General features: G+C 34.6%; 1 protein-coding gene across 1 annotated transcript; it reads left to right on the forward strand.

The window, feature by feature from the left end:
- Positions 1–18,073: 18,073 nt before the first annotated feature.
- Positions 18,074–20,611, forward strand: LOC141674405 (uncharacterized). Its single transcript, XM_074481114.1, has 2 exons — positions 18,074–18,456; positions 20,440–20,611. The coding sequence occupies exons 1-2, from the start codon at positions 18,074–18,076 to the stop codon at positions 20,609–20,611; spliced, it is 555 nt and encodes a 184-aa protein (XP_074337215.1).
- The last annotated feature ends 2,987 nt before the right edge of the window (positions 20,612–23,598 follow it).

Genomic DNA, 23,598 nt, shown 5'->3' on the forward strand with positions numbered 1-23,598 from the left:
TGACTTTTTTACGGATGTTCCCACGATAAAAAACCTCGGTCTTTATAACGACTCGTATATTTTGTATTATTATAAAAAGTGTAATTATTGAATAATTAACTAAATAAAATATGTGTATTAGTTTTGACAGCGGTGTATTGTCTCTTATTATTTATGTGTGATTTATTGGTGTATATGATTAAATTGTGTAATTAATTATTGAGTTGTATTATTTTATTTCTCTTTTAAAAGTGATTATATTGCGGTTTTATTTACATAAATATTTGGATTGTCTCTAAATTGTTTATATGATTTTATAATTCAATAAATATTTTTAGGAATTTATAAAATTGAGAGATCAATATTTCATTGATTATCTATTTTTAAATGATTTTCTAATTACATTTATTTGTAAAATCCGTATTTAATTCCAAAATTCTTCAAATATCACGAAACTCACATTTTATGAAGTTTATAATATTTCGAGAATTTTAAAATTATTTTGAAATTTTTTTGGATTAATTTCACACGTGCGTTGATTCGTTTAATTGTTAAAAGCGGGTATAAATTACGTTTCAGAAATTGCTTTAAAATTATGAAATTTACGTTTTATTAATTTTGGGATATTTATTAAATTTTAAAACTTGTTTGGTAATTTTTCAGTTTATTTTGTTACCGCAGTTTCTGTCCGATAAATCGCCTAATTCGAGGTAAATTTTGGGTTCCCGGATATGTCGGGGATATGTGTCAAAATCTTATAAAAGAAATTGACACATATCCATTTAATTCGATACGTGTCAACAACAGGGAAGCCCACAAACACACACACCCGAACATCACATGTAGTCTCTCTCTCTTTTCTCTCACGCTCTCTCTCTGTTCTCTCTTATTTTCTCTTCTTTCTCGCCGGTTTCTTGTTCCTGTTCCATCACCGTTGCCGTGTTCTTCCGGTGGCTTGGTCTCGGATCTGGTTCCGACTTCTTGGTATATATATATATACAATAGTGTATATATGTGTGTGTGCAATTATGTGTATTGTGTGTGTGTTGATGTGTGTGGTGTGTACGGCGGTGGCCGTGTTTGTGGTCGTGTTTGTGGCCGTGTTGTGGTCGTGCTTCCTATTACTCCGTTGGGCTATTGTCTTTGGGCCTATTAATTTTGGCCTTGTTGTTATTGGACCTCTAACAGTGAGGCTGTTTGTGGGCTGATTATTTTAATTCTGATTTAATTCTTTTCATTGCAGGAATTACTTGAATAAATATTCGTGATATTATAATTCATGCAGGAGAAAAATTATTTTGTAATCGGTGAAATTTTGTGTTGGAACTCGAGTAATCGGGTGCCCCAAAAATTTTGTCGTCGTCCACGATGATTCTTTACGAGCGGACGATGGACGGTGATGAATTGATTCTGAGTCCTAAATTTATAAATAGATAAAATAACTCATAAAACTATATTTCGAAACAAAAATGATTTGTTGTTTTAAAATTTGTGTTGGGATTTGTGTTATGGATTGTGATTGTTGTGATTTTGGACGTCGATGATGTTTCGACGGGTAGGCTTATAAATAGAGGAGTCGCTGTCAAAATTTTTCTAAAATTTTATTTTAAATACGATAAACGTACTTTATAATACGAAACGTTCTACCCTTATATGAATACGGATTACGTGATTATATGTATAATCATTATACGAGTCGGGTTATCGAATTAGGTTATTAGGATTCGAGGATATCAAGCATGTCGATATAACTAATTAGGGTATTCTGTTACTGTAAATCTCAGTCGAGTTTCGTAAGGACCAAAGTCAGCGTTAAAGCTACCTAGGGTTTTTGTAAAGCGTTGCAAGGCAAGTACCCCTGACCATTCTTTTATGGTTTAATACGTATGCATAGACTGTTGTTTTATTCTCATAAAGGAACAGAAATGTTTTAAGTTACGTATCCCCTATAGTTATAAATAACGGTTTTAAGCTTATTTTGGGGAAAAGTAACATCAAAAGGTACCTATCCCGAATGAAACGATCTGTGAACCAGGTTTTACGTGTGTTGTTAAAATGAATGATTGGGATAGGTACAAGTGTTTTGAAAATTGGATAAAACGATCAGATATGGGATACATAGGGGCCAGAGTTTCCTAGTGAGGTGGTGTTAGAGGCTAACTCGGTTATGCGCATTACATAACCAATTAGTCCAGCAGGTCAGAGACTTAGCTAGTCTCTGAGTTCCAAAACAGGTTTATGGGATGGCAGTTGGAGCCGTCTGGTGTTGATGGCCTGATCAACTGTCTTCACATATCCGTTACATATCTGATTTGGCTTTGAGATTCCCGTAAGGGAATAAATGATTGATACAGTTGAAAATAAATGAGAATAGCATGCTAAAATTGGACTCTGGTACTTACACAACACACAACTACGTATATTTTATTAAGAGCATGCTAGTCAGTGATATCCGTTTCTTTTATTTACTGTCGCTCAAAATGATTTACAGATTGCAGATTTCATGTTGATTTAATGTTCTGTTCCCATAACTGTTTACTTTACTGTTTTTATCATGATATTCATATGTTGGTACTGCTGAGCAATTTTGTGCTCATCCTTGCAACCTGTTATATATATATATATATATATATATATATATATATATATATATATATATATCGCAGATGCCTAGAAGACCAGTCCGACCTTTGGCAGAACCGTGTCTCAGCCCCTTCAGGACCCGGCTCCTCAGAGGTAGTTAGTATCAGACCATGTGCGGTCTGATGAGTTGTTGAATAAGTTTAGTGTGTCAGACTTTTTGAATAAATGGTTTGTAATAATGTGTAACTTGAATCATACTTGAACCTTGATCAGATCTTGGTTTGCGGTCGTGTTAGTATAATATTTATAATAATCTTGTAGTTTATATTGTGGTTTGTTGTGTTTAGTGACGTCAACTCCTGACCCCGGGGTTGAGGCCATCACAGTTGGTATCAGAGCTACAGGTTCAAGTCCCTGATTCAGGTTAGGGATTGAGTCAAAAAGGTATAGAAACCGTGTCTTAAGGTACGAGTCAGCTACTCAACTAGATGAGCAACCTTAGAGTCAGTCGAGGGTTCCGACGGTGTTACCCTCGCATCTATTGATGTTTTGATAGAACTGCCTTAACCTTGTCGTGACTTTCCTGTATATTTATCTTGTTGGCAGTGGCCCATAGTAATTTCCTGTTCTCCATCCCGGGAGAACATATCAGACTCAGACAGTTCCGAATAAGAGAGGACCTTAGATGTTGTAGTCGAAGAGACTCATTTGCCTCCCCCACCAGTGCCCCCATTTGTACTGGGAAATATCCCTGGACCTATTGCCCGTCCTCGTTTGGAACGAAGATCAGTATCTGCTGTTAGGGACTTTCCATCAGGTTGTGGTCCTAGTTCTTCTTCCTCGAGACCTACGGTTCCTCCATCTGCTCCTACAGGTGCTTCCTCCCCGATCCTATCCCTTTACCTGATGTTCAGGCCCGAGTGAGGTCTTTGACTCAGATTGATGTTGAGAGAGCTAGGTCTATTGACCCTTTTATTAGCTCAGAGTTCAGGGCCATTCAGTACCAGGACTTGGTTAACTGGCTGGTGTTCGAGTTAGGATCTATTGGTGGCAGCGGTAGTGGCAGTGGTTTGAGTAGAGGGGCATCAGTGATAGACAGAGCTCATAGTTGGTTTTTAGGAGTTTTGTAGTTTTTTTCTATATATATGTACATTATGTTGTTGTTATTTGTAGTAGGCGGAGGCTGCTATATCATCCAATTTTATTGTGTACTCGGATGGTTGGATTTCAGTTGTATCAGTTGGATTTATGTTGGTTGTTATATAGTAGCTGCTCTATTATGTTGTTCAGTTTTCATATATACTTGTGCGTTGTTATTATTGTTGTTACTATTATTGTTGCTTCTGTTGCTAGTATTTCTAGAATATGATCATTCACTTAGGATGGATCAATTAACTGAGGAGGAGGATATTGTCTTAGTGGAAACACTCTCCTATTACATATGTATAAACTGTTGGAGCAATCCATTTTCTTATATATGACTGCTATATTTCAGGAGAATGCCAATAAAGAAGAATTCTCAACATCCCTCCATGAGTGAATTAATAGATTTGTTGCATCAGCAGTCTACTCAGTTGGCCCAACAACAACAGCAATTCCAGCAACAACAACAACAACATCAGCTCATACAGCAACCATAGCAAATCTAACAGCAGCAGCTGCAGATCCAACAGCAACACTAGATGAGGGGGACGACCCAAGCTGTTAGTTTCAAATCTTTCCAGGCTGTAAAACCCCCAGAATTTAAAGGTGACGTGGATCCAGTTGCTGCTAGGATATGGTTGAAGGAAATGGAGAAGGCTTTTGCACTGACCAAGGTGAGTGAGGATTTAAAGACAGATTATGATAGTTATTTTCTGAAAAATGATTCAAACTATTGGTGGGAGTCTACCCGAGCGTTAGAAGGAGAAGGTCCTATTCCGTGTACCCGATTTACAGAACTGTTCTGGGAAAAATATTTTCCGGATTGTCTCCAAAGTCAGATGGAGATGGAGTTTTTAAAATTGAAACAAGGAGACAGAAGTGTCACAGAGTACGAAGCCAAGTTCATGGAGTTGGCTCGTATAGCCCCAGAGTATGTGAGTTCGGAAGCTCAGAGAGCAAAGTGGTTTCAACAAGGATTGAAGCCAGAGATTAGGAGTGGAGTTGTAGCCTTACAACTCAAGACGTATACTTCGGTAGTTCAGGCCGCCTTAGTAATAGAAAGTGATCAGAGGTTAGCTGCTAAGGAGAAATGTGAGAAAAAAAGAAAGTTTGAAGGGGGACCTGCAAGGTCAAAATAAGAAGGAGTAAGCCAAAAGTTTCAGCGCTTGTTTGGAAAGAATAAAGATAAGAAGTTCAGGAGATAGAATTTCCCGCAAGCTAGGCCCAGTACTACCTCAGTTAGTTCTACTCTGACAAAGTTCAATAAGCCAGTGATCGACTGCAAGACATGCAGAAAGAAGCACAGTGGTTAGTGCAAAGAGAACGTCAACTGTTTTAAGTGTGGCCAGAAGGGTCATTATTCCATCGAGTGCAAATCTGAGAACCAAGGGGTAACCTGTTTCAGCTGCGGCAAAGTGGGGCATATTGCTAGGAATTGTAGATCAGTTATCCAGGGTAGTGTAGGAAGAAGTGTGTCCCAAGGACCAGCAACAAGTACCGCCAGAGCTAGAACCTTTAAGATGACTAAGAAATCTCCGACTCAGGATTCCGATGTCGTTGCAGGTACGCTTTCTCTTAATTCTGTACCTGTTAACATTCTATTTGATTCGGGAGCATCCAAATCTTTTATATCCGTAAAATGTGTGAATAAAATGCAATTAATGTTGGAAGACTTAGATGAACCTTTAACCATAGAGGTGTCTAATAAGGATAAAGTTCCTGTAAGCCAATTTTGTCCTAGGTGCTCCATAGAGATTTCAGGACATTCTTTTCCTGCCGACCTAATTCCTTTTGAGTTATGAGAATTTGATATTATTTTAGGCATGGATTGGTTGTCTCTGTATAAGGCAAATATTGACTGCAAGAAAAAAGAGAGTTGTTATGTATACCATAGATAATGTAAGGATAAGCTACCAAGGACTGAAGTAGGACAAGAAGTTTCTTTCAGTACTGCAAAAAAAGAAATTATTGCGGCAAGGATGTGAAGCGTATTTAGTTCATGTGGTGGATACTAAGAAAGAGACCCCTACCTTGGATGAGATCCCCATAGTAAGAGAATATCCCGGCGTCTTTACAGAAGAATTGCCACGATTACTACCTGATCAAGAAATAGAGTTCTCCATTAATTTGAAACCAGGAGCCGAACCAATTTCTAAAGCTCCATATCGAATGGCTCCAGTTGAAATGAAGGAATTGGCCAAGCAACTTCAAGAGCTGTTGGATAAAGGAGTCATCCGACCAAGCATTTCTCCGTGGGGTGCTCCAGTGTTATTCTTAAAGAAGAAGGATGGAAGTATGAGGTTATGCATTGACTATAGAGAGTTGAACAAGTTGACGATAAAGAATAAGTATCCTTTGCCGATGATTGATGATTTATTTGATCAGCTTAAGGGAGCATGCTATTTTTTAAAGATTGACTTAAGATCTGGCTACCACCAACTGAAGATAAAACCTGAAGATATACCCAAGACAGCATTCAAAACAAGGTATGGCCATTATGAGTTCTTAGTGATGTCATTTAGATTGACCAATGCACCTGCGGCTTTTATGGATTTAATGAACCGGGTGTATAAGGAGTACTTGGATAAATTTGTTATTGTATTTATTGATGACATTCTCATCTATTCAAAGACTCCAGAAGATCACGTAATACATCTAAGGCTTTCCCTTCAAAGGTTAAGAGAAAAACAACAATATGCGAAGTTTTCCAAGTGTGAGTTTTGGTTAACAGAGGTACAGTTTTTTGGACATGTGGTAAGCAAGGAAGGTATCAAGGTAGAACCTGCAAAGATCGAAGTAGTATCTAAGTGGGAGCAACCAAAGACTTCGACGGAAGTGAAAATTTTTCTTGGGCTAGAAGGATATTACCGAGGATTTGTAAAGGATTTCTCTAAGATTGCATCTCCGTTAACCAAGTTAACTAGGAAGAACGAGAAATTCATTTGGACAGAGAAATGTGAAGAAAGCTTCCGAGAACTGAAGAAGAGATTAATATCAGCTCCAGTACTGGCTTTTCCAGATGAGACGGGAAACTTTGTGATTTATAGCGATGCTTCTTTGAAAGGTTTAGGTGGTGTACTAATGCAACACGACAAAGTCATCGCCTATGCATCCAGACAACTAAAGCCTCATGAACAGAAGTATCCAGTCCATGATCTTGAGTTGGCAGCTATGGTATTTGCTTTGAAATTGTAGAGACATTACTTGTATGGAGAAAAGTACGATATTTATACGGATCATAAGAGCTTGAAATACATATTCACTCAGAAGGACATGAACATGAGACAGAGAAGGTGGTTGAAATTAATCACGGACTATGACTGTTCAATTAACTATCACCCAGGTAAAGCCAATATGGTGGCTGATGCCTTGAGCAGAAAAGAGAAGCTGAATTTGGTTCAGATTGCGGATGAGCTAACACGAGACTTAGAAATGATGGAGATTGAAGTTTGAGTACCAAGAGGAAGTAAGGAGCAACTGTACGAGATTACCTTCCAACCAACATTGATGGATAAGATTAAAAGATGCCAAGAGGCAGTTATGGAACAAGAATTGGATAATCTGACAGGAGAAGAACTATGCACCCAAAAGGATAGCCAAGGTATGTTTAGATTCTCTTCTAGAATTTGGATTCCCAATGTGACAGAACTGAAGAATGAAGTGTTACATGAAGCGCACAATTCTCGATTTTCTATCCACCCTGGTAGCACTAAGATGTACCAAGATTTGAAGAAAACTTCTGGTGGACAGGAATGAAGAAGGATATCGCAAATTGGGTTAGCAAATGTCACGTGTGCCAGACAGTAAAAGTGAACATCAATGGCCAAGTGGATTATTACAACCTTTAGAGATTCCCCAGTGGAAGTGGGAAGAGATTGCAATGGATTTTGTAGTGGGATTGCCAAAGAAGAGAGTAATCACGACGCTATTTGGATAATCATTGATAGATTGACAAAGTCAGCACATTTCCTCCTGATCAATGAAAGGTATTCTTTGGAAAAGCTAGTTAAGTTATATTTGGATGAGATAGTGACCAAGCATGGAGTTCCTGTGTCTATTGTATCAGATCGAGACCCAAGATTAAATTCAAGGTTTTGGACCAAGTTCCAAGAATGTCTAGGAACCAAGCTGAATATGAGTACCGCCTATCATACTTAGACAGACGGTCAATGTGAGAGAACAATCCAGACTATAGAAGATATGTTAAGAGTTTGTGCTTTAGATTTTAAGGGAAATTGGGACGAACACTTACCTTTGATTGAGTTCTCGTACAACAATAGTTATCATGCCAGATTTAAATGCCGCCTTACGAAGTTTTGTATGGATGCAAGTGTAGATCACCATTATATTGGGATGAAGTAGGAGAAAAAAAAGTATTATGTCCTGAACTGGTTCAGCAGACTAAAGATGCAGTGGTATTGATTTGGAAAAGGTTAGAAGCAGCCCATGATAGACAGAGAAAGAATGCAGATTTACATCGAAAAGATATGAATTTCAAAGTAGGTTTATTGGCATTACTAAAAGTATCACCTTGGAAAGGATTTGTGTGATTTGGTCAGAAAGGTAAACTCAGCCCAAGGTATATAGGACCATTTGAGGTTTTGAAGAAAATAGGGAAGGTCACTTACGAGATAGTGTTGCCGCCGCAATTGCAGCATATCCATAATGTGTTCCATGTATCCATGTTGAAGCCATACATTCCTGACTCGAATCATGTTATAGAGTATGAATCAATTGAGCTTCAGCCAGATTTGTCCTATGTGGAAAAACCAATCCAGATTTTAGATCGTAAAGAGTGAGTCCTTAGAAATAAGTCAATTCCCACAGTGAAAGTACTATGGTGAAATTCTCGAGTAGAAGAGTCTACTTGGGAGTTAGAGTCAGACATGCTTGATAAATATCCTCATTTGTTCAGTTAAGACATATTCTAGGGATAAAATCTTTTTAAGGGGGAAGGATATAACGACTCGTATATTTTGTATTATTTTAAAAAGTGTAATTATTGAATAATTAATTAAATAAAATATGTGTATAAATTTTGACATCTGTGTGTTGTCTCTTATTATTTATGTATGATTTATTGGTGTATAGGATTGAATTGTGTAATTAATTATTGAGTTGTATTGTTTTATTTCGCTTTTAAAAGTGATTTTATTGCAGTTTTATTTACATAAATATTTGGATTGTCTCTAGATTTTTTTTATGATTTTATAATTTCAATAAATTTTTTTAGGAATTTATAAAATTGAGAGATCAATATTTCATTGATTATTTATTTTTAAATGATTTTTTGATTGTATTTATTTGTAAAATCCGTATTTAATTCCAGAATTCTTCAAAAATCACGAAACTCACATTTTATGAAGTTTATAATATTTCGAGAATTTTAAAATTATTTTGGAAATTTTTGGGATTAATTTCACCAGCATGTTGATTCGTTTAATTGTTAAAAGTGGGTATAAATTGTGTTTCAGAAATGGCTTTAAAATTACGAAATTTATATTTTATTAATTTTGGGATATTTATTAAATTTTAAAACTTATTCGGGATTTTTTCAGTTTATTTTGTTACCGCGGTTCTGTTCGATAAATCGCCTAATTCGAGGTAAATTTTGGGTTCCCGGATATGTCGGGGATACGTGTCAAAATCTTATGAAAAAAATTGACACCTATCCATTTAATTTGATACGTGTCAACAGCAGGGGATCCCATAAACACACACACCCGAACATCACACGCAGTCTCTCTTTTTTTTCTCTCACGCTCTATATCTATGTTCTCTCTTATTTTCTCTTCTTTCTCGCTGGTTTCTTGCTCCTGTTCCGTCGCCGTTGTCGTGTTCTTCCGGTGGCATGGTCTCGGTTCTGGTTCCGACTTATTGGTATATATATACAATAGTGTATATATGTGTGTGTGCAATTGTGTGTGCTATGTGTGTGTTGGTGTCTGCGGCGGTGGCCGTGTTTGTGGCCGTGTTTTTTTTGTGCTTCCTGTTGCTCTGTTGGGCTATTGTCTTTAGGCCTATTAATTTGGGTCTTGTTGTTATTGGGCCTCTAACAGTGAGGCTGTTTTTGGGCCCAGTCTGTTTCTTGTAGTGATGGCCACGGAAGGCGGATTAATTACAAAGAAGCTTAATCAGTCTAGAGTAGGGCTGTTCACGAACCAAGACGAGTCGAGTTTTGATCGAACAGAGCCGAGTTTTAATTTTTTTTCTGATAAGCCGAGCTTTCTTATCGAATAAATATCGTGTTCGAGCTCGTTAACTCATGAGCTTGTTCGCGAACATAAACGAGCCGAGTCGAGTCGCCGAACCAGAAAAAATTCAGGTCAACCGATATTTGACTGTGAAAATAACTTATCAAATAAAATTATTTTTTTTGAAACTTTGGTTATATCATTAAAATATATATATTGACATCCATACAGTTAGATTGAGGGAAAATATTTTTAAAAAATCGAAACACCAATTAATGACTAAACACTAGTTAGTGGTAATAGTCAAACTAATACTTGACTATTAAAATAACAAATCAAATAAAATTATTTTGATCTGAAAATTTGGTTATATCATTAAAATATATTTATTTTGACATACATACAGTTGAATCAATTAGAAATAATTTTAAACAAGTCGAGGTACTAATACATGACTAAATACTAGTTACTAATACTAGTCAAACTAATGTTTGACTGTTAAATAGCAAACTAAATAAAATTATTTTGATCCTTAACTTTGATTATATCAATAAAATTTATATTTTATGACATCCATACAGTTGGATCAATATAAAGTATTTTTAAAATAATCAAAACAACAAATCAAGACTAAACACTAGTTAGCGGTAATAGTCAAACTAATACTTGACTGTTAAAATAACAAATCAAATAAAATTATTTTTATTTGAAACTTTGGTTATATCAAAATATATTTATTTTGGCATCCATACGGTTGGATCAATTAAAAATAATTTTAAATAAGTCGAGACACCAATACAAGACTAAACATTAGTTACTATTACTAAACACTAGTTACTAGTTACTAGTACTAGTCAAACTAATGTTTAACTGTTAAAATAGCAAACTAAATAAAATTATTTTGATCTGAAACTTTGGTTATATCAAAAAAATATATATTATGACATCAATAAGGTTGGATCGATATAAAGTATTTTTAAAATAATCGAAACAACAAATCCGGACTAAACACTAGTTAACGTTAATAGTCAAACTAATGCTTGACCGTAAAATAGAAAATTAAATAAAATTATTTTGATGTGAAACTTTGGTTATATTATTAAAATATATATTTTATGACATCCATATGGTTGGATCAATTAGAAATAATTTTAAACAAGTCGAGGTACTAACACATGACTAAACACTAGTTACTGGTACTAGTCAAACTAATGTTTGAATGTTAAAATAGCAAACCAAATAAAATTATTTTAATCTGTAACTTTGATTATATCAATAAAATATATATTTTATAACATCCATACGGTTGGATCGATATAAAATATTTTTAAAATAATTAAAACAACAAATTGGACTAAACAATAGTTAGTGGTAATAGTCAAACTAATACTTGACTGTTAAAATAGCAAACCAAATAAAATTATTTTGATTTGAAACTTTGGTTATATCATTTAAATCTATTTATTTTAATATCCATACGGTTGGATCAATTAGAAATAATTTTAAATAAGTCGAGACACCAATACAAGACTAAACACTAGTTACTAGTACTAGTCAAACTAATGCTTGACTTTTAAAATAGCAAACCAAATAAAATCATTTTGATATGAAACTTTGGTTATATCAATAAGGTTGGATCGATATAAAGTATTTTTAAAATAATCGATACCACAAATCCGGACTAAACACTAGTTAGCGTTAATAGTCAAACTAATGCTTGACCGTAAAATAGAAAATCAAATAAAATTGTTTTGATATGAAACTTTGGTTATATCATTAAAATATATATTTTATGACATCCATACGTTTGGATCGATGAAAAATAATTTTAAAAAAATCTTAACTAAAATATAATTATGAAGCCACATTTTAAAATTAAAAACTAAAATATAAAATTTCTAAATCACGTCAAAATATATAACATATGTTATGCAAAATGATCGTTGGAAGATAAAAAAATACCGTGAAGTTAGATTTAAAAAAAAATATCATACCTATATAAAAATATTCAGGATATATTAGAATTTTTTGAATTTTAACGAGCGAGTTCGAGCCGAGCTGAGCCGAGCTCGAGCCGAGTTCGAGTCGAGTCGAGCCGAGCTCGAGCCGAGTTCGAGCCGAGCTCGAGCCGAGTTCGAGCCAACAACCCAAAACTCGGCTCGAGCTCGATTTGCTTAATGAACACATTTTTCTGTTCGAATTCGAGCTCGAGCTTATTAACGAGCCGAGCCGAACAAGCTCTTAACGAGCCGAGCTCGAGCTTATTCACGAACGTTCGTGAACAGCCTACTCTATAGGGTAATCACGAAGAAAGCAACAATGACTCCGCATTTAAAAGAAGAAGAAAGCCCATGTGTTGTTATTATGCATTTATTAATAATTACTATAATGAGATGCATATTTGAAAAGAGCATATAATTTACATTTTTCATAAAATTATATTTACTAATTTGTATGTACTATATCTCGAATACTCTATGTGTTATTAATTGTACGAAATTAAACACAAAAGACAGCGTGCAGAGTCCGGAAAAAATATAAACATTGCCTAGGCTAGAAGGAGTACGTTGTCACCCTGGTATATTAGACCATGCATCAATATAAATTATGTACTTAAATTTTTTCTTTGAAAACAATGTTTTTAAATATATTTTTATAAAAAACAAATTATATTTGGATCGATTGTTTACATGCTTTTTTACTATATCAGAAAAAATATCATGAAATTAACTAGGATTCTTTTTTTTTTATTTACTAATTTAGAATCGGTGTAATTTTTTTTAATACTATATAATTGTTTAAACAAATGCATTTAGATATATTTTTATAAAAATATATTTAATAGGTGAGATACATTTGCATCAAAAATGTGCTAACCTATCTCTTATGTTAAATTTTTTAGATCTTTTTACTATTTGCAAGTATATAATCTCAATATTTTATACGAGGCATTAGGTTTAAACATTACACATAAAATATTGCATGGGACGTCTAGGCTTTATATAGTGTACCCATAGTTGTATATGTACTCTAAATTTCATGTGTCTCCATCCAAAATGTCTCTATAATTTATATAATTATAAATTTAATATTTTTATTTTGGTATGCATGCGCAAGAAATTTGATGATGTAAATTACTATTTGTAGAGTGTGTTAATTATCCTACATGTAAAAACCCATCTATATTACTAACTGTCCCTATTCTTGGCTGAAAAATTATTTACCATTTTCTTTATAAAGATTGGTTTCCCTTTGTTTAATTATTTTTACTATTATTGTTGCAAGTTCATTATTATTTATTTTTTTGCTAAATAATAATAGTAGAAATGCATTATATATACATTGTCACACATGATCATTTCATTAGACATTTGAAAATATCTCAGAGAAAAAACTCCTTAGACAGCAAGCAAGGAAGGAAATTTATCAAGACATGGAGGATTCTGTTCTTTTGATAGCCATGGCTTTGGGTGGTTCAATTTTGGCCGTGGTGATCTTATGTACGCTGTGCAGGATCGGTTGCTGTGGACAGCTTCCTGCCGATGAAGATGGTCCGGCTATCCTACTTGGTGTGTTGGGTAGCGGTACAGCTACTGTTCATCCATGCTGATAATGCTTAAGAACTTGCATGCAAGGTTGCTATTTATAAGTGTGTGGAAATATACATATTTATTTATATATATAAGTTGGAGACTGAAGTTACTGACTGTGATATACATAAATATAATTAAGTGTGCATGATTGTTTATGTAATTAAGATATATACATGAAAGGTTGATGGAGTGTGTGCATGTAAGAAATATAGAGTGAGTTATGTAAGATATATATATTATTGCCTGGGTTTGATTGTTTGTGTTTGGTGTGTTTTTTATTCTTTTAAAGATCTCTGTTTGGAACTATAAATTCTTAATGTCAGAACCATTTAAATCATGTGATGTGCAAAGAAATAATTCATTGGGTGTGAGAATCTAAAACCTTGGGTGTGATACTAATTGTGTAGTGTGACAAATATACATGTGATCAGTAGTCTACTTTAAACTTGGGTAATGGTCTTTCTTCTGTCTTGCTAGGCTCAAGGTTACTCCCCTTTAATGGAGACCCTTGTTCAACTAATTTAATTAGAATTAGTATCACGTTAAAATGTTGTTTTGTTTTCTTTATGGATGTACTTGGTAGTAACTTAATCTTTGTAAATTCTAACCAGCACTAGGGTGGTTGACTAAAGGTTAACATCAGAATGAAACCATATATATATCTTAACGAACGAGTTGTATATATAGACTATAGTCATAGCACCTTAAGTTTTGGTATATTTCTTCATTTCCACAAAACAACAAAACTATATACTTTTGTATATTTAGGAAAACTCCATCTATCAGAAAGGTAAGTGCAACATGTACTGGAGCTGCCTCTGTGCCAGATGAGGTCGCCTGAGCAGAACCCATTTGATTAAACATGCATAATACCAAAAAAGAAAAATTGAAAAAAGAACAATCCTCATGAGTTGCTAAATTAAGTAACAAAACTCTATTACTCAAATTCAAGCCAATAACTCCGAAAATATATATATAACAACCAAAAGCATCACTGTCAGGGATGACAAAGGTAAACCAAACCAAGAAGCTTATATATATTAGGAGCTAGTTTGTTCCAAAGAGCATGGACATACCGGTGATAACCAGCCACAGGGGGGAATTTTGGATTGGGACCAACCCTCACAGACTCACCATTCAGACACTCCTGCAACGAAATTATAAATATCAGATCCAAGTTATTTTTTTAAGTAAATGGGGAAGGTCCTAACTGCAGGCTTACCCTTGTACTTTGAAGTAAACCATTTAAAATTACATAAAAAAGTAAGAACAAATTAAAACCACATTGTTATAACTTCAAACTTTTGAATTTTCGTAATCATCCTTCAAATCAAGAATTGGCATAAAGAGCAAGTTCAGTGTTACTGCTAAAATAGTCGTAGCTATTGCACCATTTAAGTTAATGAATAGCATTCTGGGCCTTCCGGTTAGCTACTAGGTTATAAGAAAGAATGTTAAAAATAATAATTTTTTGGGTTAAATGGTTGAAAATACCCGTTCTGAAAGTGGATGGCTGAAAATACTGTTTTGAATACGCATTTGTCATTTGAGTATCGTGTTTTGTACTAGATACGCATTTGTCAAATGGGTATCCAATTTATTTTTTTTATTTTTTTAAAATACGCATTTGGCAAATGCGTATCTTAATGGTAATACCCAAACTACAAATGCCTATTTTTAGTAATTTTCTTAGATACCCGATTCTCAAATGCGTATTATACTTATCCAATTACAAAATGCATATCCAAAACGGTATTTTCAACCATATGTTCTGAAAATGGGTATTTTCAGCCATTGGACTCCAAAAATGGGTATTTTTAAACATCACCCAAGTTATAACATTAGCGGAACATATAATATCCATCATATGCGCAAAATGAAACAAAAATCCACCGAGTACTAATTACCAACGAGATATATATTACTAAATATCTTGTATGATGTATCTTTGTTTGAGCAAAGATACAAGAGAACACAACAAACTGACCGGAAGATGACCAATGATAACACTACAAGAAAATAAGGCTAAATACAACCGCACAAATACAATCGGGGTCAAATTCAACCACTTTCGGTTGAATTTAAGGGGTGCGGCTAAATTCAACAGCATGCGGTCGTATTTAATTACGATCGTATTTAATTACGATCGTATTTATGCGATCGAATTTAGCAACAAATGCGACCGTATATGGTTGAATTTAGCAGTACTCCTAAATTCAACCGCATTCGGTTGAATTTACCCTTACCAAAAAATGTGTGGAATACTATATTCCACCGTGTACGGTTGAATTTAGGAGTACGTACGGTTGAATTTAGCGGTACTCCTAAATTCAACCGCATCCAGTCGAATTTAGCCTTTCCAAATAAATGAGGGAAATTTTCCCGCCAACCAATTTTTTTGACACTCCTAAATTCAACTGTTTTCGGTCGAATTTGATATTTTGAAATGGCGGGAATTTTTCTGCACTTTTAAAACATTGGTTGCAAAAGTGGGGGAAATTTTCCGCTTTTTTGAAAATTGTAATATTAGTAGAAATCAATTGTATTTATCTATTATGAATGCATTCGGTAATATTAATTATTTTCAGAATTTTATTTTTTTAAATAAATTAATTAAGTATCTTATTAACTTTGTACAAGTTATTTGCGAACCGAGCTGTTCACGAAACAAATATTATGATTTATATATATTTTAGTGATATGATATAAATTTTAGAAAAAAATAACATATTTGGTTTGCTATTTTAACAGTCAATCGGTAGTTTGACCACTACTTCTTGCTATTGTTTAGTCCAAAACTAATTTTTTGGTGTTTTTAAAAAAATATTTATGAATGGTCCAACCGTAAGGATATCAAGATCTATATATTTTAGTGATATGATAAAAAATTTAGGAAAAAATAAATGTATTTGGTTTGCTATTTTAACAGTCAACTAACCGTTTGACCAATTAGTCCTATACCGATGTTTTGATTTTTTGAAAAATGTTATGAATGATTCAACCGTAAGAATATCAAGATCTATATATTTTAATGATATGATAAAATTTTTAGAAAAAAATAATTGTATTTGGTTTGTTATTTTAACAGTTAACTAGTAGTTTGACCGGTAGTTCTCACTAGTGTTAGTCCAATATCGATGTTTCGATTTTTTAAAAAATGTTTATGAATGATCCAACCTTACAGATGCCAATATTTATATATTTTAGTGATAAAATAAAAAATTTAGAAAAAATAAAATATATTTGGTTTACTATTTTAACAGTCAAATAGTACTTTGACTAGTATTTCTTACTAGTGTTAGTCCAATATCGATGTTTTGATTTTGTTAAAAATGTTTATGAATGATCCAACCTTACAGATGTTATATATTTTAGTGATATAATAAAAAATTTAGAAAAAAATTAATGTATTTTGTTTGATATTTTAACAGTCAACTAGTAGTTTGCCTCCCCCACCAGTGCCCCCATTTGTACTGGGATATATCCCTGGACCTATTGCCCGTCCTCGTTTGGTACGGAGATCAGTATCTGTTGTTAGGGACTTTCCACCAGGTTGTGGTCCCAGTTCTTCTTTCTCGAGACCTCCAGTTCCTCCATCTGCTCCTACAGGTGCTTCCTCCCCGATTCCCTATCATGTTCACCGAGCGGTGAATAGGTCTTTCATTAGAGAGCAGAGCTCGGAGCTGGCCGCGTATCTTGACCGGGTACCAGTTGGACCTTTTCAGGGCATCCCTGTCCCTTCACCTGTTATTCAGGCCCGAGTGAGGTCTTTAACTCAGATTGCTGTTGAGAGAGCTAGGTCTATTGACCCTTTTATTAGCTTAGAGTTCAGGGCCATTCAGTACCAGGACTTGGTTAACTGGCTGGTATTCGAGTTAGGATCTATTGGTGGCAGCGGTAGTGGCAGTGGTTAGAGTAGAAGGGGCATCAGTGATAGACAGAGCTCATAGTTGGTTTTCAGGAGTTTTGTAGTTGTTTTCTATATATATGTACATTATGTTGTTGTAGTTTGTAGTAGGCGGAGGTTGCTATGTCAGCCAATTTTATTATGTACTCGAATGGTTTTTAGTTGGATTTCAGTTGTATCAGTTGGATTTATGTTGGTTGTTATACAGTAGCTGCTCTATTATGTTGTTCAGTTTTCATATATTCTTGTGCGTTGTTATTATTGTTGCTTCTGTTGCTGGTATTTCTAGAATATGATCATTCACTCATGATGGATCCAATTAACTGAGGATGAGGATATCGTCTTAGTGGCAACACTCTCCTATTACATATGTATAAACTGTTGGAGCAATCCATTTTCTTATATATGACTGCTATGTTTCAGGAGAATGCCACTAAAGAAGAATTCTCAACCCTACAGTGGATATGCTGGGGATCCCTCCATGAGTGAATTGATAGATTTGTTGTATCATCAGTCTACTCAGTTGGCCCGACAATCAGTCTACTCAGTTGGCCCGACAACAACAACAATTTCAGCAACAACAACAACAATAACAACATCAGCTCATACAGCAACAACAACAACAAATCCAACAACAGCAGCTGCAGATCCAACAGCAACACCAGATGAGGGGGATGACCCAAGCTATTAGTTTTAAATCTTTCCAGGCTGTGAAACCCCCGGAATTTAAAGGTGACGTGAATCCTGTTGCTGCCAGGATCTGGTTGAAGGAATTGGAAAAGGCTTTTGCACTCACTAAGGTGAGTGAGGATTTAAAGACAGATGATGATAGTTATTTTCTGAAAAGTGATTCAAACTATTGGTGGGAGTCTACCCGAGCGTTAGAAGGAGAAGGTACTATTCCATGGACCCGATTTACAGAACTGTTCTTGGAAAATTATTTTCCGGATTGTCTCCAAAGTCAGATGGAAATGGAGTTTTTAAAATTGAAACAAGAAGACAAAAGTGTCATAGAGTACGAAGCCAAGTTCACGGAGTTGGCTCGTATAGCCCCAGAGTATGTGAGTTCGGAAGCTCAGAGAGCAAAGCGGTTTCAACAAGGATTGAAGCCAGAGATTAGGAGTGGAGTTGTATCCTTACAACTCAAGACGTATACTTCGGTAGTTCAGGCCGCCTTAGTAATAGAAAGTGACCAGAGGTTAGCTGCTTAGGAGAAAGGTGAGAAAAAAAGAAAGTTTGAAGGTGGACCTGCAAGGTCAAAACAAGATGGAGTAAGCCAAAAGTTTCAGCGCCGGTTTGGAAAGAATAAAGATAGGAAGTTCAGGAGATAGAATTTCCTGCAAGCTAGGCCCAGTACTACCTCAGTTAGTTCTACTCTGACAAAGTTCAACAAGCCAGTGATCAACTGCAAGACATGCAGAAAGAAGCACAGTGGTTAGTGCAAAGAAAACGTCAACTGTTTTAAGTGTGGCCAGAAGGGTCATTATTCCACCGAGTGCAAATCTGAGAACCAAGGGGTAACCTGTTTCAGCTGCGGCAAAGTGGGGCATATTACTAGGAATTGCAGATCAGTTATCCAGGGCAGTGTAGGAAGAAGTGTGTCCCAAGGACCAGCAACAAGTACCGCCAGATCTAGAACCTTTAAGATGACTAAGAAATCTCCGGCTCAGGATTTCGATGTCGTTGCAGGTACGCTTTCTCTTAATTCTGTACCTGTTAACATTCTATTTGATTCGGGAGCATCCAAATCTTTTATATCCGTAAACTGTGTGAATAAAATGCAATTAATGTTGGAAGACTTAGATGAACCTTTGACCATAGAGGTGTCTAATAAGGATAAAGTTCCTGTAAGCCAATTTTGTCCTAAGTGCTCCATAGAGATTTCAGGACATTCTTTTCCTGCCGACCTAATACCTTTTGAGTTATGAGAATTTGATATTATTTTAGGCATGGATTGGTTGTCTCTGTATAAGGCAAATATTGACTACAAGAAAAAGAGAGTTGTTATGTATACAACAGATAATGTAAGAATAAGCTACCAAGGACTGAAGCAAGACAAGAAGTTTCTTTCAGTACTGCAAGCAAAGAAATTGTTGCGGTAAGGATGTGAAGCGTATTTACTTCATGTGGTGGATACTAAGAAAGAGACCCCTACCTTGGATGAGATCCCTATAGTAAGAGAATATCCCGACGTCTTTCCAGAAGAATTGCCAGGATTACCACCTAATTAAGAAATAGAGTTCTCCATTAATTTGAAACCAGGAGCCGAACCAATTTCCAAAGCAACATATCGAATGGCTCCAGTTGAAATGAAGGAATTGGCCAAGCAACTTCAAGAGCTGTTGGATAAAGGAGTCATCCAACCAAGCGTTTCTCCGTGGGGTGCTCCAGTGTTATTCATAAAGAAGAAGGATGGAAGTATGAGGTTATGCATTGACTATAGAGAGCTGAACAAGTTGACGATAAAGAATAAATATCCTTTGCCGAGGATTGACAATTTATTTGATCAGCTTAAGGGAGCATGCTATTTTTCAAAGATTGACTTAAGATCTGGCTACCACCAACTGAAGATAAAACCTGAAGATATACCCAAGACTGCATTCAGAACAAGGTATGACCATTATGAGTTCTTAGTGATGTCATTTGGATTGACCAATGCACCTGCGGCTTTTATGGATTTAATGAACCGGGTTTATAAGGAGTACTTGGATAAATTTGTTATTATATTTATTGATGACATTCTCATCTATTCAAAGACTCTAGAAGATCACGCAATACATCTAAGGCTTTCCCTTCAAAGGTTAAGAGAAAAATAGCTATATGCGAAGTTTTCCAAGTGTGAGTTTTGGTTAACAGATGTACAGTTTCTTGGACATGTGGTAAGCAAGGAAGGTATCAAGGTAGACCCTTTAAAGATCGAAGCAGTATCTAAGTGGGAGCAACCAAAGACTCCGATGGAAGTGAGAAGTTTTCTTAGGCTAGAAGGATATTAGCGAGGATTTTTTAAGGATTTCTCTAAGATTGCATCTCCGTTAACCAGGTTAACCAGGAAGAAGGAGAAATTCATTTGGACAGAGAAATGTGAAGAAAGCTTCCAGGAACTGAAGAAGAGATTAGTATCAGCTCCAGTACTGGCTTTGCCAGATGAGACGGGAAACTTTGTGATTTATAGCGACGCTTCTTTGAAAGGTTTAGGTTGTGTACTAATGTAACACGACAAAGTCATCGCCTATGCATCCAGACAACTAAAGCCTCATGAACAGAAGTATCCAGTCCATGATCTTAAGTTGGCAGCTATGGTATTTGCTTTGAAATTGTGGAGACATTACTTGTATGGAGAAAAGTGCGATATTTATACGGATCATAAGAGTTTGAAATACATATTCACTCAGAAGGACATGAACATGAGACAGAGAAGGTGGTTGAAATTAATCAGGGACTATGACTGTTCAATTAACTATCACCCAGGTAAAGCCAATGTGGTGGCTGATGCCTTGAGCAGAAAAGAGAAGTTGAATATGGTTCAGATTGCGGATGAGCTAGCACGAGACTTAGAAAAGATGGAGATTGAAGTTTGAGTACCAAGAGGAAGTAAGGAGCAACTGTACGAGATTACCTTCCAACCAACATTGATGGATAAGATTAAAAGATGTCAAGAGGGAGTTATGGAACAAGAATTGGAAAATCCAGTCGAATTTAGCCTTTCCAAATAAATGAGGAAATTTTCCCGCCAACCAATTTTTTTGACACTCCTAAATTCAACCGTTTTTGGTCGAATTTGATATTTTGAAATGACGGGAAATTTCCTGCACTTTTAAAACATTGGTTGCTAAAGTGGATGAAATTTTCCGCTTTTTTGAAAATTGTAATTTTAGTAGAAATCAATTGTATTTATCTATTATGAATGCATTCGGTAATATTAATTATTTTCAGAATTTTATTTTTTTAAATAAATTATTAAGTAACTTATTAACTTTGTACAAGTTATTTGCGAACCGAGCTGTTCGCGAAACAAATATTAAGATTTATATATATTTTAGTGATATGATATAAATTTTAGAAAAAATTAACGTATTTGGTTTGCTATTTTAATAGTCAATCAGTAGTTTGACCACTACTTCTTGCTAGTGTTTAGTCCCAAACTAATTTTTTGATTTTTTTTAAAAATTATTTATGAATGGTCCAACCGTAAGGATATCAAGATCTATATATTTTAGTGATATGATAAAAATTTTAGAAAAAAATAAATGTATTTGGTTTGCTATTTTAATAGTCAACTAATCGTTTGACCAATTAGTTCCATACCGATATTTCGATTTTTTAAAAAATGTTTATGAATGATCCAACCATAAGAATATCAAGATCTATATCTTTTAATGATATGATAAAAAATTTAGAAAAAAATAAATGTATTTGGTTTGTTATTTTAACAGTCAACTAGTAGTTTGACCAGTACTTCTTACTAGTGTTAGTCCAATATTGATGTTTCGATTTTTTAAAAAATGTTTATGAATGATCCAACCTTACAAATGTCATTATTTATATATTTTAGTGATAAAATAAAAAAATTAGAAAAAATAAAATGTATTTGGTTTGCTATTTTAACAGTGAAATAGTACTTTGACTAGTACTTCTTACTAGTGTTAGTCCAATATCGATGTTTTGATTTTGTTAAAAATGTTTATGAATGATCCAACCTTACAGATGTTATATATTTTAGTGATATAATAAAAAATTTAGAAAAAAAATTAATGTATTTTGTTTGATAATTTAACAGTCAACTAGTAGTTTGACCAGTACTTCTTACTAGTGTTAGTCCAATATCGATGTTTCGATTTTTTGAAAAATGTTTATGAATGATCCAACCTTACATATGTCATTATTTATATATTTTAGTGATAAAATAAAAAATTTAGAAAAAATAAAATGTATTTGCTTTGCTATTTTAACAGTCAAATAGTATTTTGACTAATACTTCTTACTAGTGTTAGTCCAATATTGATGTTTCGATTTTGTTAAAAATGTTTATGATGATCCAACCTTACAGATGTTAATATTTATATATTTTAGTGATATAATAAAAAAAACTTAAAAAAATAATGTATTTAATTTTCCATTTTAACAGTTAAATAGTACTTTGACCGGTACTTCTTACTAGTGTTAGTCCAATATTGATATTTCGATTTTTTTTTAAAATTTTTATGAATGATAAATTTTTTAGGAAAAACATATGTATTTTAATCGTTAGATCTCAATTATTTTAACAAATAAAGTATAATTAAACACAATTCTAAATTTCACCACACACTTTTGTTAATGAAATTCATCATTAAATCGATCAAAATCATAATTTCATTTTTTTATCAATATAATGAGTTGTTAAAATAAATTATAATATTATAATATTATAAGAAAAGTTCAAAAAATAACAATAGTTTTTATAGAAGTTATCCGAAATTTATTTTTCATAACAGATAATACGTAATATATAAACTGACTTATAAATTGACACTCCTAAATTTAACAGATTGCGGTCGTATTTAGCCTGGCCACATTAGCGATCCGCGTGATTTAGATCCAACATGCCAAATTTAAACAAAACAACATAATCCAACAGTTGGTATTATATTTTATAAAAAAAATTAAAAAACAATATATTTCTTAACTTTAAACCCCCAACCCCATCCCACTCCCACCCCTGCTCCCCTCTTCTCACTTCTGACTGCGACTGCGACTGCTCCCTCCCCCTCTTCTTCTCCTCTCTCTCTCTCTACATAAAAACACACACACACATATGCATCTATAAATCTAACCAAAACAAATAACAATTCAACAAAAATACAATCTCTAATCGACGATGCTGAACGACTCGCCGCCGAATCGCTGACGCTGACCGACTTTATCAAACTCGATTCCGATGAGGAGTACTCAGTGGAGGTCGGAACAACGAAGAAGCCGTTATACCGAAGCCGAACATGCCACATTTCGCGCCGCCGACGGGTGTTTCCGGTCATTCGACGCCGGCGAACTTCTCCGGGAGGTGGAACTAACGAAAAACAGTATGTAGGCACTGGCTTCGGAGTTTGTGTATGAAAAGAATAGCTTGTGGGTTTTTGCTCTAGTATGATAAGGCTCAGATGCCTATTTGTCTATTTTTTAAACTTCTCGGATAGTGTCGAGAGCAGGATTGTGGGATTGT

Source organism: Apium graveolens, chromosome 7 (genome assembly GCF_009905375.1).
Source record: "Apium graveolens cultivar Ventura chromosome 7, ASM990537v1, whole genome shotgun sequence".
NCBI lineage: Eukaryota > Viridiplantae > Streptophyta > Magnoliopsida > Apiales > Apiaceae > Apium > Apium graveolens.

Bases quoted from the DNA above. Each gene is read 5' to 3' on its own strand.
- LOC141674405 (XM_074481114.1), top strand. From the start codon at position 18,074: ATGACCCAAGCTATTAGTTTTAAATCTTTCCAGGCTGTGAAACCCCCG. The intron at 18,457-20,439 runs GTATGTGAGTTC...TCCGTTAACCAG, and splicing joins TTGGCTCGTATAGCCCCAGA to GTTAACCAGGAAGAAGGAGA.